Source organism: Meleagris gallopavo, chromosome Z (genome assembly GCF_905368555.1).
Source record: "Meleagris gallopavo chromosome Z, MGAL_WU_HG_1.1, whole genome shotgun sequence".
NCBI classification, from domain to species: Eukaryota; Metazoa; Chordata; class Aves; order Galliformes; family Phasianidae; genus Meleagris; species Meleagris gallopavo.
Genome location: NC_139435.1, coordinates 16677859 through 16692436, shown reverse-complemented (window position 1 = coordinate 16692436; position 14578 = coordinate 16677859). Strand labels below are relative to the sequence as shown.

The following is a 14578-nucleotide window of genomic DNA, read 5'->3' as shown; positions in this document are numbered from 1 at the left end:
AGGAAATGGTTTTAAGTTGAAGGAAGGAAGATTTAGGCTGGATATCAAAGGGAAGTTCTTTACTATGAGAGTGGTAAGGTGCTGGAACAGGCTGGCTGCCTAGAAAGCCTATAGATGCCCCATCCTTGGAGTTGTTCAAGGCCAGATTGGATGGGACCATGGGCAATCTGGTCTAGTATTAAATGGGGAGGTTGATGGCTCTACCTGCGGCATGGGAGATGGAGCTTGATAATCCTTGAAATTCCTTCCAACCCAAGCCATTCTGTGATTCTATGATTTTGCTTTCCAGCAGTACTATCTTTTCATAACTAGAAGTGACTTCAGTTTTTTGTACCTGTAGAGATGGATAGTAAATTTCACTTAAAAAAATGTATATGAAATGAGTTTCTTCCATTTTCTACTTCATCTGTAACTGCAACGTCTAGCTGGAAGCAGGCAGAGACTTCCTAGATCAGCCGTTGCCAAACAGAGCTGCCACTAGAGGGCACAAAATGATTTTAAGCACAAGTTATCGGTCTAAGAGAAATGAAAACATTTTATACCATGCTATAGAATTTAGGAAAATTATATGGTGGAATTTAGGAGAAAATAAAACAGTGTTTTCAAACAGTAACATAAATTCATCAGAAATTGCACAACTCTTTTTTGTTTTCTTTTTTTCTTAAACTAGGTTGTGTAAAATGAGAGATAATTGAGCAGAAAATTGAGGGTTTTTTTTGCAATATGTGTTAGTTATCTCAGCTTCTGTCTGCTCAAAAGATGATTTCTATGGGAAAATTCTTAGTCCTGCATTTGATTTTGTTTGGAATACATGTCTGTCTTTGCTCTTTGTTTGCAGGGATAACGTTTTACCAAAATGCAAATATGCTTTTAAGATAGATCTACTATGTATGAATCTTTCCATGCTGTGGCACTGGGGGCTTTAGCCCAGACTGCACAGGTCTTTGAGGAATAATGTCTGTCTTAGTATATTGCAATCTAATACCCATTATGTGACAAAAATTGTATAAAAAAAAAAAAAACAAGACTCTGAGCCATGAAATGGGTAACAGGCAAGGAAATCCAGGTAAAGCCAGCATTATGTTTCTGTGTCATATAAATGTGACATGAAAATAAAATAACTTTAGCAGTAGAACTATTGTAAACAATGATTTAAGTGTAGCATAACAAGAATGAAGAATTGAGTATTCGTTCATGGCAAAGGACAGAGGACTTCCTCATAATGTTCTGCACCTCTGCTAATCCTGGACACTCCCAACAGCCATTTAACTTAGGAAAATAAGTGCCATTGAGTTCTGGAAATCTGTGAGCTTTGGGTCCATTGAAATGAAGTTGCTCTGGTGCTATTCAGGAAGGTGGCTGGCAAAGGCCGGCATGAGAAAGTAGAGCTAGAGTCACCAGCAGCTCTTCAGTTGTACCTCTTCACTGATAAGGATGGATGACTTTAAATTTAACCTTACATGTTTGTGGATTTGCCTGGCCATTGTGGAACCTTGAGAATGATTTCTCTGTCTCAGCCTGAAACCAAAGGAAGTTCTCACTAACTTAGACAACCAGCAGTTGGCATCAAGCAGAGGTATTTTCCATTCCCTTAACACTTGCTTTTAGTCTGAGACAGCATATTCTGCTAGAGGAAGCAGTGACATTAAATTTAAGTGACATTGATATCACGTCTTCAAAGAAATTTTACCTTGTCTTTCTTTCTGACTGTCTTGCTCCAATTTATGGGAGGGAGAGAAGGTTCTTTGATATGTGTGTACCTGGCGTGAGATTAAGAAACAACGGTTCAAATGTTGGTCCAACCAGTTTATTATAGATCCTAATCAGAGAAATGGGGAAGGGGAGAAGGGTGATAGGAAATAAAAGTAAGGAGTCTTTGTAGGAAGCAAGAAGGAGATAGTCACCACCATGGATGCAGCGTGGTTCATAGTTCAGTCATCAATCCTCAGTAGTGGTGGGTCGTTGGGCATTGTTGTTCCGTTGACGATGACAATTTTCAATGGTAGTACCAACTTATGTATAAGTCCAAAATGGTCGAGTCAGCTCTCTTTGGAGTGACAAATAAAATTCAAAGTGATTGAGTCAGCTTTCCTTGAAGTGGCAGCTTCTGGCTTTGGGATCTCAGCAGAAACTCCTTTGTTCCCATCTTCCAGGCCTTGCCAGCAGATAACGGGGAGCAGGGATGCCCACCTACATCCTGTTTTTCACAGGACACGATAGTATCATTTCCCAGTTTTCCCATACCAACCTGGAGCTATTTAGTCACAGGCCAGATCTTCTGCCAGTAAACACTCTTGAGCACTCTCTTCTGGAGGCAAACAGCTCAAGAGGAAGGTGCTTTCAAATGTCCACGAAGTGATGTTGATTGTCACACGGTAGCACCCATCACTTGCCTCCTCAATAAATCAGTTATAGTCTTATCACAAGAAATACCTCAGGAAGCAGCTTTGAGCCAAAAAAAAAACCCCAAAAAAACAAAGAAGGATTCTCACACTGAGGACATGCAGTATGCAGAAAGACTGGGATAGATGGGATAGATGTTCTTATTGTCTGTGTTAGCTCAAGAGATGAGGATTTCTTAGAAGCTCAGTGGCTGAAAACAACAGAAAGTTACTATTAGAACTGTTTTAGCTTCTGGGTTCTCAGAGAGGGCTTTTTCTTTAATGGTGTTTTGGCAAATATAAAGGCCTCCACAGGATGAGATCATAGAATCACGGAATCATGGAATGGTTTGGATTAGAAGGGACCTTTAAGATCATCTAGTTTCAACCCTCCTGAAGGAGGGAACATCTCCACCTTGACCAGGTTGCTCAAAGCCACATCCAACCTGACCGCCCAACAGCTCTCCAGGGAAGGGGCACTCACAATCTCTCTGTGCAATGTGTTCCTGTGTCTCACTGCCCTCCCAGTAAATAATTTATTTCTGATATCTAGTCTAAATCTACCTCTTCCAATTTAAAATCATTTCCTCTTGTTTCCTATCTCTACATCCCCTTATAAAAGTCCCTCCCTAGCTTTCCTGTAGGCTTCCTTCAGGTACTGGAAGGCTGCTATCAGGACCCTCCAAAACCTTCTCTTCTCCAGACTGAAGAGTCCCCCCAGCTCTTTCAGTCTGTACTCATGAGGGTGATACTCCAACCTTCTGAACATCTTTGCAGCCCTCCTCTGGGCCTGCTCCAACATGTCATTCTTGTGTAGGGGCTCCAATCTGGGGCTCTACTGGACACAGAAGTCCAGGTGAGGTCCCATTAGAACAGAGAACAGGGATAGAATCACCTCCCTCAACCTTCTGATCCTATCTTGATGCAACCCAGGATATGGCCTTCTGGGTTACAAATACACACTGCCAGCTCATTCTGAGATTTCATCAACTGACACCCCCCAAATCCTTCTTCTCCAAGCTGCTCTCAAGCCATTCTCCACCCAGCCTGTATTTGTGCTTGGGATTGCCCCAGTGCAGGATTTTGCACCTGGCACCTGGCATTGCTGAACTTCGTGAGGTTGGCATGGGCTTATCTCTCAAGCATCCTTTCCCACTAGCATGTCAATTGCACCACTCAGTTTGGTGTCATCTGCAAACTTGCTGAGGATGCACTCGATCCCACTGTCCATGTTGCCTGCAAATATGTTAAACAGCACTGATCCCAGCACTAATCCCTAAGCAATACCACTCATCACTGACCTCAACTTGGACATTGAGCTGTTAACTACTACTCTCTGAGTGCCACTATCCAGCCAATTCCTTATCCAGTGTGTAGCCCATCCATGAGATCCATTTTTCTCCAGTTTGGGATGTCATGCGGGACAGTGCCGAACACTTTGCAAAAGCCCAGGTAGATGACATCAGCTGCTCTTCCTTTACCCACTGATTCTGTAACTCCATCATAAAAGGCCACCAAGTTTGTCAGACTTGACTTCCCCTTGGTGAAGCCATGTTGGTTATCACCAATCACCTCATCTTTATTTTCCATGTGCCTTAGTAAGGCCGTCAAGGGGATCTGCTTCATGATCTTGCCAAGCACAGAGATGAGACTGGTCTGCAGTTCCCTGGATCTTCTTTTTTTCTCTTCTTGAAAATGGGGGTTATGTTTCCCCTTTTCCAATCAGTGGGAACTTCACCAGACTGCCATGACCTTTCAAATATGATGGATAGTGGTTAACTTGCCAATTTCTTCAGAGCCTGTGGATGACTGTCATTGGGTCCCGTGGATTTGTGCACGTTCAGATTCTTTAGATATTCTTGAACCTGATCTTCATGTACAGTGGGTAGTTCTTAACTTTGCTTTCTGCAGATTAGGAGGTACAGCTAGACCCCTTGCCAATAAAGACTGAGGCAAAGAAGTCACTGAGCACTTCAGCTTTCTTGGTATCCCTCACGACCAGGTATTCAATTTCCTTCCAGAGGAGGCCCACATTTTCCCTGACCTTCCTTTTATCACTGATATATATACCTGTAGAATTTCTTCTTGTTCCCCTTTATGTCCCTGGCTGGATTTAGTTCTATCTGGGTTTTAGCTTTCCTAACCTGATTTCTGGCTGTTAGCACAACTTTTTTGTAGTCTGCCAAGTAACCCATTCCTGCTTCCACTCCCTGTAGACTTTCTTTTTTCCCTGTAGACTTTCTTTTTGTGCCTAAGTAAGTTCAGGAGCTCCTTGTTGATCCACAGAGGCCTCCTGGTGTCCTCACCTGCCTTCCTCTTTTTCAGGATGCACTGCTTCTGGATTTGGAGGAGATGGTCCTTGAATACTGACCAGCAGATGGTGAAAAAGGTTCCTGTTGTACTTGATTTGTTGGTGTGGGTTGGTAAGAAGGAGAATATTAGGATTTCCTTAGAGTCCATCCTGTCCCTTTCATTATAAAATACTTATTTTAGAAGGGATTTCATACCCTTCTGAAGGGAAGACATATCAGGCATCTCATACCATTACAGAAACTTTAGGGATCATTGTTTTTTAACAGAACCAGTGTCAGAACCTCTTTATGGTCTGCAAGCAGTTAGAAGTTTTTACTAGGTACCCATAAATACATAACTGTATTCATGTAAGTAGAATATTTAAAATATTTTATTTTGAAAGGACATGTTAAAGTAGGAATGGAAAAATTAGGAAGCTGATAGAAAGACACTCATATCATTATGAGAAAAAGCTAAAAGTATACTAAAATTTCTATGGCCAGGGGGACCACAGACAGAACTTCCTCAGGAATTAACAAAACCCTAGCAGTAGTTTAGGTGAGTGTGGCATGAAGACAGCACTTGATGGGTTGGGTTAATGGTTGGACTCCAGGAATCTTGAAGGCCTGCTTCAATCCAGATGCTTCTGTGATAACAAAACTATCAGTTGTGATACAGGAGAGAGATATATACCAAAGGTATTAAATATTTCTGTTTTTTATGTGGGAAAGTGACATTCATGCTTCTTAATGAAAATGAATTATGTTAGTAACTGAAAAGGGTTTTCAGCAGCAAGTATTAATACATATTTGTATCTTTCATTACACAAAGTAAATCACAACATCGGGATAGTACGGACATTGCCCTAGGAGCTATTGAGAGTAATAATTTGAGTTTTGGAGAAAGAATTATTTTACTGAGCAAATCTCAGAGGGGTGGGGAAAATCCACTTTTTTTCAACATGATGATTATTAACACTTGAATAATTTAGGAAAGTGAGTGATGGGTTTTTAAAACATCTGAAGTCTTTAAATAAATGTTCTTGCTCTAACATTATGAGCAATGAGAAAATAAGCAGGTAAGATTATGTGGAGTCAACTGTTCAGGGGGTTACACTGGAGATTACCATTGATCATTCTGACCTTTAGCATATGAATTTGAAAACACTGATTGTATCCACGCTGTAGCCACTTCAGGCTGAAGTTCCAAATTCTCCATTAACATCTTTTGAAAATGAGATTATGTAAAAAATACCTTCATTTTTCCATGGTTTTGCATGACTTCCTGTGTGTATAAAGAAATGCGTCTGTTCCATGTGCAAATGCAAGGAAGCTAGTGTAAATGGTAGAACTAATCATCAATATCAGAAGGTGCTGTTTGACAGAAATCAGCACTGAAATTTGACTGATGTGATGATTTTCCTACATTAAAGACGTAAGTAGTAAGTCTCAAATTGCTGAGGCAGTTTCACTTTGACATTTTCAAAATGATAAATTTAACAGAATCACAGAATGTCATGGATTGGAGGGGACCTTCATCCAGTCCAATCTCCCTGCTGGAGCAGGAGCACCTGGATCAGGTCACACAGGAATGCATCCAGGTGGGTTTTGAATGTCTCCAGAGAAGGAGACCTTGCAACCTCTCTGGGCAGCCTATTCCAGTGTTCTGTTGCCCTCACCATGAAGGTTTTTGCATGTTTATGTGGAATCTACTATGTTCCAGCTTGCACCTGTTGCCCCCTTGTCCTGGCTCCATCTTCCTGGCACTCACTCTTTACATATTCATAAACATTAATGAGGTCACCCCTCAGCCTCCTCCAAGCTAGAGACCCAGCTCCCTCAGCCTTTCCTCATAAGGGAGGTGCTCCACTCCATCATCTTTGTGGCTCTGCTCTGGACTTTCTCAAGCAGTTCCATGTCCTTCTTGAACTGAGGGGCCTAGAACTGGACACAGCATTCCAGATGCAGTCTCACTAAGTCTTTTAGTTAAGACACAGATTTATTGAAACCTGACATCCAGCAAAAGCTGTGTCTGCTTCAAGTACTTGCTTCATCTGCAGAGCACTTAGCTCTAAGCATCCAGGAAAAGAAGAGAACAAGATCATCTTCCGAAAATGGCAAATGGAAAAATATTAAAGTAATTATTGCCAGTGAACCTCAAAATATTTTCTCATCCTGTCTTGCCTCTTGGTCAGAGTCACACAAATGCTGGGCAGCGCTAACACTGAATGCTGTTGTACATCAGCTGTCTCCAAATGGCACGAGCTGGCTGATTTGGTGTTATGTTTCCCCAGCTCTTTCATCTGCAGAAGCCTGTTGGGATATCTCAATTAGCTGTCTGAGCAGTGGTTTCATGATGTAAGAGCTAGACACTAGATGGCCCTGTCGGCTGTGTAGTGCCACCTGTGTGACTACATCGCTTTGGATCAAAGCTCCTCTAAGCAGAACTGGGAAGGACAGCTGCGCATGTTTTCTGCTTTACTGTAAGCTGGCAAACCAGCTTGCAATGGTGAGGTTATGTCTGTAGTAATAACTTCAGGGTGGCTGGTTTAGATGGGACACTCACACTGTAACCCCAATGCCATACAGCTCTACTTACGCAAAAACCTTTGGAGATTGTGCTATGGTATCCCTGATTACCTGAGGGAGTGGAGAATTAATGGATGGAAAAAATATCAGAATGTGCAATTGGAAAGAAACATGGCTGAAGATAGTGGATGTCTTATTCTCTCATTCCGGTTCTATTAATAACCTAAATTTGTTAAAGCCATTTCAAAATGCCTTTTTTAGCCATTTAAAGATGCATTCTTTTTAAAAGCAGTCAGATTTTTCTCACAGAAAGTTGAAATATTATACCTTAAAATATTAAAATATGTTAAGGTCCATGAAATGTGGAAAAAGGGTCTGACCACTTGGGAAGAATATAGGAATGTAGTCAGGACCTGCAGGGATGCAACGAGGAAGGCTAAAGCCCGCCTGGAATTGAATCTGGCTAAAGTGATAAAGGATAATAAAAAAGGCTTCTTCAAGTATGTTAATAGCAAAAGGAAAACTAGAGAGAATGTGGGCCCCTTACTAAGTGAGGGGGGGGTTCTGGTAACGGGGGATACTGAGAAGGCAGAGATACTGAATGCCTTCTTTACTTCCATCTTTAGTGGAAAGGCTCTCCCGCAGGAATCCCACACCCTGGAGGTTAGTGAGAGGGTCTGGGGAATGGGAGACTTCCCTTTAGTCAGGAAAGAGGACGTGCGTGAGCGCCTAGGCAGTACTAAGGTCCACAAGTCCGTGGGACCTGATGGGGTGCATCCACGTGTGCTGAGGGAGCTGGCGGAGGTCATTGCAGAACCGCTCTCCATCATTTTTGAGAGGTCTTGGATAACAGGGGAGGTCCCTGAAGACTGGAGGATAGCCAATGTCACTCCGGTCTTCAAAAAGGGCAAGAAGGAAGATCCGGGTAATTATAGGCCTGTCAGCCTCACCTCCGTCCCTGGAAAGGTGATGGAACAGCTTGTGCTGGATACCATCTCCAGACAACTGGGAGAAAAGGAGGTTATCAGGAGTAGTCAGCATTGGTTCACCAAGGGGAGGTCGTGCTCGACCAACCTGGTGGCCTTCTATGATGCTGTCACATGCTGGGTGGATGGGGGAAGAGCGGTAGATGTAGTCTACCTTGATTTTAGAAAGGCATTTGATACTGTCTCCCACGACATCCTTATAACAGAGCTGAGGAAGTGTGGGATAGACAAGTGGACAGTGAGGTGGGTTGAGAACTGGCTGACTGGCAGAGCGCAGAGGGTCGTCGGTGGTGGTGCAGAGTCTGGCTGGAGACCTGTAACCAGTGGTGTCCCCCAGGGGTCTGTGCTGGGTCCGGTCTTGTTCAACATCTTCATCAATGACCTTGATGAGGGGATAGTGGTCACCCTCAGCAAGTTTGCTGATGATACGAAGTTGGGAGGATTGGCTGACACGCCTGAAGGCTGTGCTGCCATTCAGCGAGACCTGGACAGGCTGGAGAGCTGGGCAGTACGAAACCAGATGAGGTTCAACAAAAGCAAGTGTAGGGTCTTACAACTAGGGAGGAATAATTGCATGCACCAATACAGGGGGATGAGCTGCTGGAGAGGAGCTCTGCAGAGAGGGACCTGGGCGTCCTGGTGGACGACAGGTTGGCCAGGAGCCCTCAGTGTGCCCTCGTGGCCAAAAAGGCCAATGGCATTCTGAGGTGCATTAAGAAGAGCGTGTCCAGCAGGTCAAGGGAGGTGATCCTCCCCCTCTACTCTGCCCTGGTAAGGCCTCATCTGGAGTACTGTGTCCAGTTCTGGGCTCCCCAGTTCAAAAAAGACAGGGATCTCTTGGAAAGAGTCCAGCGGAGGGCCACAAAGATGGTGAAGGGCCTGGAGCATCTTCCCTATGAAGAAAGGCTAAGTGAACTGGGTCTGTTTAGCCTTGAGAAAAGAAGACTGAGAGGGGACCTGATCCAGGTTTATAAATATCTGAGGTGTGGCGGCCATAGTGGTGAGGCCAGTCTCTTTTCAGTGGTACGTGGAGACAGGACGAGGGGAAACGGACATAAGCTGCAGCACAGGAAGTTTTGCACGAATGTGCGTAAGAACTTCTTCACGGTGAGGGTGACGGAGCACTGGAACAGGCTGCCCAGGGAGGTTGTGGAGTCTCCTTCTCTGGAGATATTCAAGTCTCGCCTGGACGCCTACCTGTGCGACCTGGTGTAGGGAACCTGCTTTGGCAGGGGGGTTGGTCTCGATGATCTCTAGAAGTCCCTTCCAACCCCTACAATTCCGTGATTCTGTGATTCTGTAAATATGTATTTCAAATTAATTGGAGCAGGCTTTTCCTGCTCCTTATTCCTTCTTGAACTGTAGGACCCGTGAACTTCTTGGGTCCTACAGTTTTCTGTCTCCTCTTTGTGTGTAGAGCTCCCCACTGCTCTTTCTATAGTAGTTTACAGGGCTGAGAAATGGCACGCTTCAACAGCAGAGCAGGACTGCTCACCAGTATCAGCCCAAAGTACAGTAAGCAAACAGAAGAAGTCAGGAAAAACTGTAAATGATTCTCTCCTTGTATCAGTTCTGCTTGTGGAAGTGGCTACTAGACATATTTTTCCCTGAAAATATAATCATCAGCATTAATACTGTGTGGTTGTGTATGTGAGAAATACCTGACTTCTTTAGTTTTAATTAACATTTTAAAGGGCTGAGGAAGACATTTCAGTGACTGATGGGAATTGTGGTAAGGCTACAACCCACAGTGGAGCAGAGAGCTGAAACCCCTGACAATATTTAAAATGAGGGATTTTATTTATTTGTTTGTTTGTGTTTGCAGTTTATGCACAGCAATGGGTGATCCAGGCTTTCTGGACTTGGATTGGTGAAGACTGGTGGTACTTCCGGCCCCAAAGTTTACATGGGTGCATCCAACTCAGGTTTCTCAGATGTAAGGCACAGGTCTATGCCCTCAGACTTCCCCCCTTCTTTCAGAGTAAGGCTGCTGAGATACTGTCCTCTGGATGACCGGAGGCAGACATTATGCATGGCAGTCAGTAAGACTAAAGCAAGTGTCTCTTTCAAATGAGAAGGCACACTTAATATTTTTTGGAAATTCTTCCACTCCCATTAAAAGATAAATTTTGTGTTACTCAGATAAAACGCATATTTCAATTTCCAACTCTGAACTGAATAAGGAATGAAAGGCCTGTTCTACAGTTACCATGGGGGTTTCTTTTCCTCTCTTCCAATATTGAGAGCTGTAGCTGACTTGTGATTGAGTGGATGACGATGCCATGTCAGCCTCAATTCCCTGCACTGCAAGTATTGGGACGTGCAGCATTGTCTCACATGCCTTGGAAAAGGCAGATTCTATAAAAAAGCAAGGTGAAAAGCCCAAGACATCTGTGGCTTTTTACTCATAGGGGTCAACCCAGAAATGCATTTGTGACCTTGATTTTGGCACCTTGTGCTGATACTGAGACATCTTCTTCTATGAGAGCATTTATCACAATGATTAGATTCATGCATGAAATCATCTTGACTCAATTTGGAAGAGCAGCCCAATCAATTACAAAGGTAAATTCTTCACTGATGGGAGCAGAGAATGTCCAGTAACTTGCTCTGCACTGCTTGCAACAGCCCATATTGATTATTCTGGGCCAGGTTTTTGCAGATAGGCAATATCAGGGTCCTTAATTTAATCAAATCAGGGTGCCTTAAACCTGCCGTAAGCTGTAACTGTTCTGCAATCTTTTTGCTGTGTACAAATTTCACTGTTGGCTGTCCGTGAACAGTATTTACAGCTCTCTCCTTGATGTTTGCGTTCAGTTCTAATCAAACTATTAAAGTCAAACATCACATTTGATGAATGGAAACAGTTCCTCACAGACAATTCAGAAGCAAGAGCTCTGCCTGGTACTTAGAGGCTGTTCTGGCAAACGTCCCAAAGCTTTCAGTAAGCTAAACAAATGACAGAAACACTTCCCTCTGCTTTGTGTTATGGGAGTTAGGGTCAGGTCTGTATTAAAGCATAGTCTCAGTTTGCCATCATGCTGCTGCTATTCCCACACATGAGGGAGAATGGACTTGGATATTCATGAAGAAGATGAAACATGGCAGTGTACAAACCTTCATGCATTTGGGTCAGCACTTTCCTCTGGGTTTGGATGGACAGTGTCATCAGCAAGTACAGAATTGGATGCAGAGTGATGTGGAAAGACAACAGAGGGAGGTAAATGTCAAATGTTCTCTTGTTTTGTGAGGCAGCCAGACATGAGCAGAGCTGTGTGTAACCATGGCATTTACACACAGAGAGCAAACGGTGCGATTTTGGCTGTCTCTCATCCAACTCCTTGCCAAGTTTCCAGTAGTTTAATCATGACCTAATTTAAAATAATTAAGTCAGTTATGTGTTTTTTGTTTCTTTTAAAAATGCTTTTTTAAAAATCTCTAGGGCTATAAATACCAGCACCACAAGCTGAGTAATTTTTATATATGTCTGTGATTTTAAATGATCAAATATACAAAATTCTCTGTAAACAAAAGCCACCAAGGCATTTACTAACTGGTTGCTTTGAGCTGCAGCCCAACAGTTGTGCCATAAGGTGATATAGAAACCATAGCTCTGAACATGTGAGCTTTCATAAAGTTGTTGTGCAAAATTTAAATCTAGACCTGCATTTAGAATTCATTTAATCCATGCTACGTGTTCCATAGGATTCCTGGCTGAGGAAGCTGCTTGACTCAGAAGCATTTAAATATAGACCTAATTTTCTAATATGATTGTCCTTTTGTTACCTTAATACACAAATTAAACAAAGGCAATATAAGGAAGTGTGGATTGAATGAAAATATAGGGACATATGATTTTATTTAGCCTAGTTTTATAGAAAACAGCTGTTTCTGACTTCTACTAAAACAACAACAACAAAATAATTGCTCTTTTTTTTTTTGTATGAATTTCATGTTAGTACAAATGCAAAATAAAACACAAGAAATTGGACTCCTCGCTTTTCTAAGTGAACTGTTTTCAAATGCCTTGAAGTTAAACAGTCACGACTGAATGAATGGATGTGTGCAGAAGTACACACTTTAGGCTTTTGTTTAAAGCTGAAAGAACTCTCAGCTGGTGAGAGCCAGAGTTTTGTTCATGAGATGTTTTTTTATAGTCTTCAAATTGTATTGGTATTCAATATTTGAATATGTATTGGTATTTCATTTGAATATGTTTTTCATTTGGCCATAAAGTAGATGGCTATCATAAAGAGTCTGTATTTAACTTGGCACTTTCCTTTCCACATTCCTGTACTATTCATAGCACAGCAGTCAAACTTATCTCCTGTATACGTGGGACAGTTCAATTTGCAAGTGTAGATATTCTCAAATGTTTGAGCACTTGCAAATTCACATGGAGCATTTTTATAAAGGTTGAGAAGTCCAGAAACTAGGTATAGTGGACAGATGTTTTTTAATTTCTACCATTCTTTTTAGATGAGAGAAACAAGGAGAGAAATTAGATATGTGTCTGTAGTAAGGACTCCTTCCCCCTCTTTCCCTCAAAATTGGATTGATTTAGAGCCCATAGAGAGTGTGAGAGAAAAAGTTAGCAGAAAAATTTTTTAATATATAGTTAGAGTGTGACAGCCTACATTGCCAAGCAGCACAAAGAATAAAATATTCAACTGATTGATGAACAAGACAGTGAACAATAATCAACGCATCCATTCTCCAGTTGTGCCTTTTTATTAGCATTGATTCACAAGTAATGGCTTGGTCCTTTTGAGTTATGTAAGCAGTATATTTTTTTCTTTAGTTGCTAACAGATACCTCAATGTGTTAAGCAAAAACAGCTTCCCAAATCTTTTACAGTATTTCCTTCATCTTTGACAGAAAATATCATTTCTACTTACTGCATTTCCAAACAAAGGTAGTCAGTGTTTATTTTGTTTTTGTATACTTTCAAATATGTAACACACATAAAACGTACTCTCTCAAGGATAATTTATTTATAAATTCAAACTGTGATTTTTTTTTTCTTGATAATGTTCTTTATTTTGTGCGCTTTTGCAGGAGAAAAGTAATCTAAAAAAATTATAAAACACATTTTTAGTATGTAAATGAGATTTACATAAAACTCACAACCTGATCATTGCTTCTTTAATGATTATGATTATATATTACAAATAGTTACTGCTTAGAAATACAAATCCTTAAATGAACCATTAAATATGCTTTATTTTCAGTATTATCAAATATATCTTTTTTTTTTTTCTCATACTGTGATTAACCTAACTTTTCTACAGTTCAAAAAGTCTGGCTATTCAGCATATACTTAGCTGGGGACAGTTGGTCTAACATTTCACATCAAACAACAAATTCAGCATACTGAAAAACATACACGATTATTTTCCTTTTCTGTAATATTAACGCAGCCACGTGCTTTCTACACTCCACAGCATTGCTTGAATAATACCATTTGTGATATTAAGAATAAATTTATCTCACCAATAGGACAAGACTCTAATTAATTCCCACCGAGTTCTTCATTTCAACAACCAAAATGCCATCATGGCAGAATTGCGCAGACAAATCTTTGTTCTCCACTCCATCGGGCAGTTTGTACTGTCTGGTGAAGCTTCTGGATATGAAGCCATGCTCATCCATCCTGGGTCCATGCTGAGCTTTGATCAGGAGCCAGCCTTCAAAAGTCTGAATAATGATATCTTCTGGGCGAAACTGCACAACATCCAGCAGGACCTGAAAGCCCGTCTTTTTTTCTTCCTGGCCACTTGCCTCGGCCCCATCCGTACTTTCTGTAATTTGCCCTCTTCTGCTCAGTGCAGCTGTAAAAGGTCCCGGCAAAGCATAAAGAGAGTGATTCAGTTTGTGTTCTTCCAGCTCCTTGGCAGCAAACTGCTCTTGATAGCGTACAGGAGTTTCCACCCAGTGTCTTATAACAGCTTCTGCCATTGCTGAGGCAGAAAGACAAGTTGCTGTGTTCGTGTTGCCTAAGGGAACCTACTATTAGACCAAACTCTCCCCAGGCGTGTGCCTTGCTCACAGGCTAACTGATCACTTGATGTCACCTCTCACTTTTAGCAGGCAGGCAGAACACAGGCACTTGATAGGACATGCTGTGCTCCAGCTCCGTGAGACCTGTTTCATCTCCTATCCTCTAACAACAGAGAACTATTTATAGTGCTTCGGTCTGGAGTGGCATCAACAGTTTTCATATGTGCTTCCATTTGTAAGTAGCAAAAGCAAAAAGCAGTGCTCCTCTGGTGAATGCAATAGTACTCTTCGTTGTTGTAAACAATGAGTAGACAAATAATGTAAATGGTATTTAAATGGGCATTTAATTATTCAGTTTTTCTAAAGTATACATTGCAATAGAGATTAACTA

General features: G+C 41.8%; 1 protein-coding gene across 1 annotated transcript; it reads right to left on the bottom strand.

The window, feature by feature from the left end:
* Positions 1-12778: 12778 nt before the first annotated feature.
* Positions 12779-14267, bottom strand: HSPB3 (heat shock protein family B (small) member 3). Its single transcript, XM_010725410.4, has one exon. The coding sequence runs from the start codon at positions 14143-14145 to the stop codon at positions 13696-13698; it is 450 nt and encodes a 149-aa protein (XP_010723712.1). The 5' UTR covers positions 14146-14267; the 3' UTR covers positions 12779-13695.
* Between the last annotated feature and the right edge of the window lie 311 nt (positions 14268-14578).